General features: G+C 45.8%; 1 protein-coding gene across 5 annotated transcripts in view; it reads right to left on the bottom strand.

The window, feature by feature from the left end:
- The window catches only part of LOC115206421 (sacsin), a 37,756-nt gene that overhangs the window by 12,319 nt on the left and 15,789 nt on the right, over positions 1-9,648 (bottom strand). For 3 of the 5 annotated variants that reach the window (XM_029773397.1, XM_029773399.1, XM_029773398.1), the window contains 7 exons: positions 7,781-7,871; positions 7,555-7,640; positions 4,492-4,603; positions 4,168-4,314; positions 2,543-4,025; positions 2,292-2,383; positions 859-885 (listed from right to left, as the gene is read on the bottom strand). In XM_029773397.1, the coding sequence (XP_029629257.1) occupies positions 859-885; positions 2,292-2,383; positions 2,543-4,025; positions 4,168-4,314; positions 4,492-4,603; positions 7,555-7,640; positions 7,781-7,871 (2,038 nt within the window). Of the gene's footprint in view, positions 1-14; positions 886-2,291; positions 2,384-2,542; positions 4,026-4,167; positions 4,315-4,491; positions 4,604-7,554; positions 7,641-7,780; positions 7,872-9,648 lie in introns of those variants that run through there. The other 2 variants (XM_029773402.1, XM_029773400.1) reach the window with 2 other exon arrangements.

Genomic DNA, 9,648 nt, shown 5'->3' with positions numbered 1-9,648 from the left:
AATGATGACTTTCTCAATGACAATTTATAAGAACTACATACATAGCCCAACATTTCATTTAACAATGTTTGTCCTGCAGGTATTCTAGGTGATTTATTAGCTTTACTGCACAGCCCCAGGTTCATTCCCATCAACACCACATGTATCAACAAGATATATTTGCATTTTGGACCTGCAATATAGTAGGGATCGACAGGGCATTAGAAAATCAAGTTGAATCAAAGATGATCATCTGCATCAAGACCATATGGGCTCAATTAGGCAAACAACAAGCATTTCATTACAAATATTTCTAGTTAATAGAATTTGATTAACTACAACACTCCAAAAATCCAAAGCACAGCAAAACATAACAATTATATTAAGTTACCATGCACAGCATGGCAAGCATAACACACACTTAACAAGCTAATATTTAATAGACTCAATGTCACATCACAAGACCGCCATCAAATTCTACAATGAGTTCTAACTAAATGACTGATACACATAAAGATTGTGCAAATTCCTGCAATGAGCAAAGACAAAGTGTGTTCCAGTGACATGTTAGAATTCACACTGCCAGAAAGACACACTTTTCTGGGAACTCACACAGCTAAACAAATACAAAAACATTATGGGCACTATGAAATGTGACGTTTTTCAAATTAGATGGAAGGGAACATAATATTTCAAACGCTCCCACTTCCATAAAGGTTCAGTCTTTATCAATGTTGAGGCAATGTTAGCTACTGTTCACATTAAATGTATGATACAGATTAGATTAGAGTTTGTATAGTGCCCATTAAAACAATGTATTGGTTTGGGTTAATGTCAAAAATGATTCCAGGACACAACACCACATGTCAAAGTACCTACCTGAACACCCCCAAAGAAATTGTTGCACTGCAATTACATTTAAATTACATGTTTTAGACATTTAGGTCAGCACGTTGATAACTACATCCTCCAATTCCCCAAAATGAAATGTCATTATAGTTGTATAAATGTTATTTTAAAATGTAACAGTAATGGATTTTACTTTGATATACTAGTTTGCAATGATAGCAGAGGATACAATCAATCTGCCAAGAGACTGTGAGGACAAGGGGGGTGATCCTGAGGATGAGTCCCCAGATCACTCATTGGTGGCTACAGTGGCAGACAGTCAATGCCTGCAACAGCCACAGTAGGGCAGCAATCATAACACGGCCGAGGTAGGGGGATTCTAGTGTCTCTGATTGAGGATCATACAGATGTCGTTCTGCATGGCTATGTGTGAAGGGTCTATTGTGTGAGACAACCTTCTATGTGACCCACTTAATGAAGTGTAATGGGGATAATTCAATCTCTGATGCATGTAGCAGCACCCAAGGCGGTGTCCTAGCTATGAGGTGGCAATGACAGACCAGCAGAGAGCCAGAGAGATGTAAGGAAAATTACTTAGGCTTTGAGTAAAGTAGAAAGTTGGAATTCTGTCAACTCGTAAAATTAAAACGATAAATATTATTCAGGTTGCAGTATTTCTGAAAGGCAAAATTCCAAATGAATCCATAATGTCTATTTACAGAAATATACTGGATACAGTTAGAGCAGCATATTATTGCCTCACTCCTTCAATCTAGCTACCACTAGCAGTCAGAATGATGGAGTGTACCTCTCTGCCCTGGCTAGACCTTTCTACTGTTTCACAGAGGACTCCTAGCTCAACATGAAGAAGCCTTCAATGCTATATTATGTCCAGATTACACACACTGTGAAAACAATGTTTGATTCTGAATTGATTTGTTATGTGGGGGTCAGGATGTGGACACGTTGTGTTCTCTGGACCGTGCAGCAAAGGGCTTTAATTGACAAATCTGCATATTCCCCCTGACTGGCTCCAGGCCCTTTTGGCACACTCCTGGTTGGGTATGGGAGCAAGCATGTCCAGGATCTGATAGCAGTGAGTGGAATGTGAGTCACCCCCATCTGCTTGCTCACACACGCACTCAGCAGTCATAAATGATCTATCAACAGTGCACCAGGTTTAATGTCCCCCGGGGGCAGCAGGGGAATGGGGTGACCAAGAGTTATTACTACCTGGCTACGAACCTTACACATCCCTCAAAGAATACAGGGTGAACTAGGCAGTGAAGCTACCGTGTAACAATTTTAATCTACTGTATGTTGAACTACAGTTTAGACTTCATGTCTTCTAGAGTCATCGATTTTATTTCCTAGAAATAATGTTGGTTTCCAAATCTAATATTGGGATTAAGGTGGTTCTTCCGATGACTGACACACCCCAGACATGTGAGTGGGGGGTTTACCTCTGCTTTTGGCTGCATCCTTCAGGCTGCTCATAACTGATCGTTTAATGCCCTCCAGTATGAATCGTCCCTCCAGTCCAGGGTAAAGAGACCTTAACACAAAACAAAGAGAGAGTACACACTGTTATATATTAGCTTACAGGCTGCAATCTAGCATATCGCTGATAGTCAACAATACTTGCATTCAAATATGTTTTTTTGTTGTGGTTTTGCTCAGGCATAGAGAAAGTCTGAGGACTTTAATTCTGTACCTGGGGTACTCTTCTGAAGCAATGTAAACTGCATCCTTATCACTGACAGAGGAGGAGAACACTGCAAATGTCTCATCTTGCAAAGGCAGCAGCTCTAGTCCAATGAGGTCGCTGTAACCTTTGTCGCTGAGGACAAACTCCAGCAAAAGCAGCTTCTCCTGAGAGGTCCCTTTATGTTTGGTGTTCCTGATCACCTGCCGCACCAGATGAGGGGTCACCTTCTTCACAGAGGCAGGCCCCGTTACGTACGTGCCCAGGACCGCGTCTACAGCGGCAGGCACCCTGGCCACCTGCATCCCTGAGCTTTGGAGGTAGCTGATCACTGTCTCTGCGATGTCCACGTCCGTGTCCAGCTCTGAAAACACAGCCTCGTCCACCTGGATCCAGCTATTAGTGAGAGAGTAGATGACCTGCTGCTGTAGCAAGTCATGAAACAGAGGCTCCAGTATGGGCTTCCAGCGAGGCTTGATCCGGTTGAGGTCTGGCCAAGCCCCGTAAGTATCTCTAGGGAAGAGGGGGAAGTCTTGGTCCTTCTTGGTTTGGATCCTCTTGATGGCCTCCATGATGAGGGTGAAGTAGGCCCTGGGGATGATGGTGACGATGAGGAGTTCGTTCCAGAGCGCTGCAGGGTCCCTCCACTGGTCCACCTCCCGCCATTTGATGCTTCTGCGATTGTCTGTGAGGCCAAAGAAGCCACTGACATGGACTGGCAGCCCCGTCAGGCTCTCATCTCCAGGGGGGAGAGGCAGGAAGCAGAAGGCTCGCCCAGAGAAACCAGACGTGGCACCCTTGTCCTCGTCGATGCGGGTGAGAGGCAGGGCGATGCCGATGGTGGGGATGAACTTCAGGTCATCTGCCAGGGAGTCCAGGTCACTGCACAAGCCCCGGCCCCCCACTCCATTACACACAAGCCAGGTGGTCCTCTGGATCTCCTTGGCTGTCTCGTCCTGGGTCTCGATGTTGACCTGGTAGGTGGCGCACGTGACAGTACTGCTGGGCACTCCGTTGCTGTAGCTGTCTGTGGCCAGTCCCAGGGTCTTTAGAGAGTTAGGACGCTCTAGCTTGTCTTCTGGGTTCTCTCCTGCTGTCACCTGGAAAAGCATGCGCTCTGTACCGTCTGACTCACGCACATGCAGGGAGACCTTCTGAACGCTCTTGAGGAAGAGAAGCACCGTGTCAGCGTCGGCTTTGAAAGACTCAAAAAGCTCCAGCACCTTCTCTTTGTTGTAGATGTTGGCGCTCAGCTGGGAGGGCTTAATGCGGAGGGGGAAGCGGAACATAGTTCCAGAAAAACTGCCGTCCTCGATGGGTTTACCGGAGTTTCCAAATAAGCCAATGAAGGGCGCAAACTGGTCGGTGAGCTCTGTGATCTCCTTCATATCTGTCTTCAGGTTCCAACACTGCCCAGACTCATGGGCACCAAACAGCGTCTGGTGAGGGTCCAGCATGCCAATCTGTTCTCCACTGAATATACTGGGGACATCTGAAACATTCAAACAAGATTTAATCAATAAATAAATCAAGGTAACTTAAAAAACATGCACATTGAAGGATATATCAAACATAATACTGAATAATCACCTTACTCATACGCAGGTAAAACAATATTTCAATAAAAGCCTCACCTGTTATGTGGTACACAGAGTTGAACCCAATACCAAATCTTCCAACTTTCAAAGGATCCTCTCTCTTTCTGCTCCTTGCTATCTCCTGAATTCCATTCCAATCTTCAGTCGTGAACACCGCATCATTGTACACATACAAGGCCGTTCCTTGAACCAAAACAAGAAATAAGATCATCATCTTGAAGACAGTTTTTAGATGTTTGCTGCTGCTATGGTAAAACCAACAAAACCATTTCTCACTACTCTGCGACTTTTCTTACTGAAAACAAAAATGTCCCTATATCTGGTCAACTGTTTAATCTGTGAGAATAAATAAAAACCTACCTTGATACTGAGCCATGTCATGTGACCAAAGTGACTCCACTCCATACTCTGTCTCATCGTACAAAAACTTAACCTCTGTGGCTCCAGCATCCTCAGCATTCTGGATCAGCTCCTGCAGAGAAAAACATTGAGATCTTTTAAAACAATATAAAAGGTTCAGGGCTTTGTTTTGTGACATTAAGATACATACATACTGTACACGCATAAATACATACTATACATACAGATATAAAGAAAGATATGTGCATACAGGGTATTGTGCATGTCGATATCAGTGCATTATCACACTATTACATAGTCACAGAGCTTCTGAACCATCATCTTCACGGAAAGGTTCAACCTTTAGGAGCCTTACCTTTCCCCAGAGGTATTGCATCTTCCAGGGCAGTGTGAAATGAGTGGAATGTCGCTAGGTAATGAGCTTCCCCCCCTACTCACAAAGCAGGCAATACGCTTGACCTCATCTTCACTAGATGCTGTTCTTCTACTAATCTCACTGCAACTCCCCTCCAAGTCTCCGATCACTACCTTGTATCCTTTTCCCTCTCGCTCTCCTCCAACACTACTCACTCTGCCCCTACTCAGATGGTATTGCGCCGTCGCAACCTTCACTCTCTCTCTCCTGCGACTCTCTCCTCTTCCATCCTATCATCTCTTCCCTCTGCTCAATCCTTCTCCAACCAATCTCCTGATTCTGCCACCTCTCCTCCCTTTCTGCATCCTTTGACTCTCTATGTCCCCTATCCTCCCGACCGGCTCGGTCCTCCCCTCCTGCTCCGTGGCTTGACGACTCATTGCGAGCTCACAGAACAGGGCTCCGGGCAGCCGAGCGGCAATGGAGGAAAACTAGCCTCCCTGCGGACCTGGCATCTTTTCACTCCCTCCTCTCTACATTTTCCTCCTCTGTTTCTGCTGCTAAAGCCACTTTCTACCACTCTAACTTCCAAGCATCTGCCTCTAACCCTAGGAAGCTCTTTGCCACCTTCTCCTCCCTCCCGAATCCTCCTCCCCCCCCCCTCCTCCCTCTCTGCGGATGACTTCGTCAACCATTTTGAAAAGAAGGTCGACGACATCCGATCCTCGTTTGTTAAGTCAAACGACACCGCTGGTCCTGCTCACACTGCCCTACCCTATGCTTTGACCTCTTTCTCCCCTCTCTCTCCAGATGAAATCTTGCATCTTGTGACAGCCGGCCGCCCAACAACCTGCCCGCTTGACCCTATCCCCTCCTCTCTTCCCCAGACCATTTCCGGAGACCTTATTCCTTACCTCACCTCGCTCATCAACTCATCCTTGACCGCTGGCTACGTCCTTTCTGTCTTCAAGAGAGCGAGAGTTGCACCCCTTCTCAAAAAAACCTACACTCGATCCCTCCGATGTCAACAACTACAGACCAGTATCCCTTCTTTCTTTTCTCTCCAAAACTCTTGAACGTGCCGTCCTTGGCCAGCTCTCCTGCTATCTCTCTCAGAATGACCTTCTCGATCCAAATCAGTCAGGTTTCAAGGCTGGTCATTCAACTGAGACTGCTCTTCTCTGTGTCACGGAGGCTCTCCGCACTGCTAAAGCTAACTCTCTCTCCTCTGCTCTCATCCTTCTAGACCTATCTGCTGCCTTTGATACTGTGAACCATCAGATCCTCTTCTCCACCCTCTCCGAGTTGGGTATCTCCGGCGCGGCACACTCTTGGATTGCGTCCTACCTAACAGGTCACTCCTACTAGGTGGCGTGGTGAGAATCCGTCTCCGCATCACATGCTCTCACCACTGGCGTCCCCCAGGGCTCTGTTCTAGGCCCTCTCCTATTCTCGCTATACACCAAGTCACTTGGCTCTGTCATATCCTCACATGGTCTCTCCTATCATTGCTACGCAGACGACACACAATTAATCTTCTCCTTTCCCCCTTCTGATAACCAGGTGGCGAATCGCATCTCTGCATGTCTGGCAGACATATCAGTGTGGATGACGGATCACCACCTCAAGCTGAACCTCGGCAAGACGGAGCTGCTCTTCCTCTCGGGGAAGGACTGCCCTTTCCATGATCTCGCCATCACGGTGGACAACTCCATTGTGTCCTCCTCCCAGAGTGCTAAGAGCCTCGGCGTGACCCTGGACAACACCCTGTCGTTCTCCACTAACATCAAGGCGGTGACCCGATCCTGTAGGTTCATGCTATACAACATTCGCAGAGTACGACCCTGCCTTACACAGGAAGCGGAGCAGGTCCTAATCCAGGCACTTGTCATCTCCCGTCTGGTTTACTGCAACTCCCTGTTGGCGGGGCTCCCTGCCTGTGCCATTAAACCCCTACAACTCATCCAGAAGGCCGCAGCCCGTCTGGTGTTCAACCTTCCCAAGTTCTCTCACGTCACCCCGCTCCTCCGCACACTCCACTGGCTTCCAGTTGAAGCTCGCATCTGCTACAAGACCATGGTGCTAGCCTACGGAGCTGTGAGGGGAACGGCACCTCCGTACCTTCAGGCTCTGATCAGGCCCTACACCCAAACAAGGGCACTGCGTTCATTCACCTCTGGCCTGCTGGCCCCCCTACCTCTGCGGAAGCACAGTTCCCGCTCAGCCCAGTCAAAACCGTTCGCTGCTCTGGCACCCCAATGGTGGAACAAGCTCCCTCACGACGCCAGGACAGCGGAGTCAATCACCACCTTCCGTAGACACCTGAAACCCCACCTCTTTAAGGAATACCTGGGATAGGATATAGTAATCCTTCTAATCCCCCCCCCCAAAAAAAAGATATAGATGTACTATTGTAAAGTGGTTGTTCCACTGGATATCTTAAGGTGAATGCACCAATTTGTAAGTCGCTCTGGATAAGAGCATCTGCTAAATGACGTAAATGTAAATGTCTTAACAGTGTCAGGCCTATTTTCGGAACCAAACCCAATGTGTTTTCCTCTCAAGAGTATAATCACCTTTGTCTAGATGTAATAATATTAGGCATGGTTGTTCATCATCACCATCAATGAGTCCATGTGTTTGGCTACTATGGACTCTTACAGGGTACAGTAAGTTAAAGTCAGACAACATTACTACATTGTACTTACTTTCAGAATCTGTCCACCTTCAGGATACCTTCTTAGAATATCTTTCAAAAACTCGACCAATGGTGGTGTCGTCTGTCCAAATCTCCCTGTAAAAATAGCAGTGAAATAGAATGTTATGTGAAACATATACTACCCATGAAGAACTAAACTAAAGGATTATGAACACCTATGTGAAAAGTAAGAATGGATTCATCCCAGAACTATTTCCAGTAATCTATTGTCTTACCTCCCCCTTTCAGGCCCCTTCCCTCCAGTGTCATGCATACTTCAAGGCTTCCCATGGGCACCAGGGTCCCAATCTGTACTTTATCATCCAGCTGAAGTTGAGGGAGAAAGAACACACCATGAGTACTATACAATATGCTTGTCCTTAAGCTTTAGTAACTGCACTGGAACTGTAATTAACGTCTTGTATGCAAAACCCTAAATATGAATGCTTCAAACGATTAATAACCTGACAAACATCTTGAATTGCACATCAGATTTATTTATTTATTCGCTGCCATATAGGCAGCCTATGATCATAATGCAAGACCATTAAATTGAACAACCTTCACAGCATAATAAAGTACATTTGACCGTCAACCAGGTAAAATCTTGGGGTGGCGTTATTGCACAGGTGTCAGTGTGATACACAATCCCCCTCTGCACCTAACAGGATCGATACTGAACAGAGCAGGCTGGACGTGCACCAGCAGCAGGCAGGCAGGCTTACAGTAAGACCATTATCTCTCGCTCTCCAAGGTGAAAACCCTCATCTCCAACCTCACTTGCTTCGCTCAGCACTTCTGGCACATGAACAAGCATTCCAGGACGACGAGCCCTGCTCTGCAAACCAAACCTCTCATCACAGAGGCTGTCTGACTACTCACATACTGTAACTGACTGGCTAATACTGATTGTCACTTTTTCTTGCTGGCCATGGTTTGTACAATATTGTTACTGATATGTAAACGATTAGTTTAATAGTTGAAATGAATGAGAATGGCGCCGGAAGAAATGGCTGCCGTTTTACAGGCTCCTAACCAATTGTGCTATTTTGTGTGTTTTTTCACGTTGTTGTAACATATTTTGTACACAATGTTTTTGTCACCGTCTTTTATGACCAAAAACAGTTTCTGGATATCAGAACAGCGTTTACTCACCTCAAAAAAAATATTATTTAACGAGACACAGACCGCTACCCCTCATCTTACTGGAGGCATCTGTTCAGTCTTGCTGATGCGCGGTATGTGTCTATTTGTCAATAACAGCTGGTGCGCGAAAACAAATATTAACTTGTTATGGATAGGGGGCAGTATTTTCACGGCCGGATAAAAAACGTACCTGATTTAATCTGGTTATTACTCCTGCCCAGAAGATAGAATATGCATATAATTATTAGCTTTGGATAGAAAACACTCCAAAGTTTCTAAAACTGTTTGAATGGTGTCTGTGAGTATAACAGAACTCAAATGGCAGGCCAAAACCTGAGAAGATTCTGTACAGGAAGTACCCTGTCTGACCATTTCTTGGCCTTCTTTGCCATCTCTATCCAAAACAGGGGATCTCTGCTGTAACGTGACATTTTCTACGGCTCCCATAGGCTCCCAGAAGGCGCCAGAACGTTGAATGATGACTTTGCAGGCCATGGCTGAAAAACAGTACTGCATTTGGATAATGGTCGATCTGAGAACAATGAGACTGGTGCGCGTGTGCACGAGACGACTCCATGTTTACATTTTCAGTCTTTGAATAAAAACAACGACTCCCGGTCGGAATATTAACGCTTTTTTACGAGAAAAATCGCATAAAAATTGATTTTAAACAGCGTTTGACATGCTTCGAAGTACGGTAATGGAATATTTTGATTTTTTTTGTCACGATACGCGCCGGACGCGTTACCCTTCGGATAGTGTCTTGAACGCACAACAAAACGCCGGTATTTGGATATAACTATGGATTATTTGGAACCAAAACAACATTGGGTGATGAAGTAGAAGTCCTGGGAGTGCATTCTGACGAAGAACAGCAAAGGTAATCCAATTTTTCTTATAGTAAATCTGAGTTTGGTGAGTGCCAAACTTGGTGGGTGTCAAAATAGCTAGCCATGAT

This window comes from Salmo trutta, chromosome 13, assembly GCF_901001165.1.
Source record: "Salmo trutta chromosome 13, fSalTru1.1, whole genome shotgun sequence".
In the NCBI taxonomy this organism is placed as follows: Eukaryota; Metazoa; Chordata; class Actinopteri; order Salmoniformes; family Salmonidae; genus Salmo; species Salmo trutta.
Note: the sequence above shows the minus strand (reverse complement) of the source record. Positions and strands in the feature narration are given on the sequence as shown.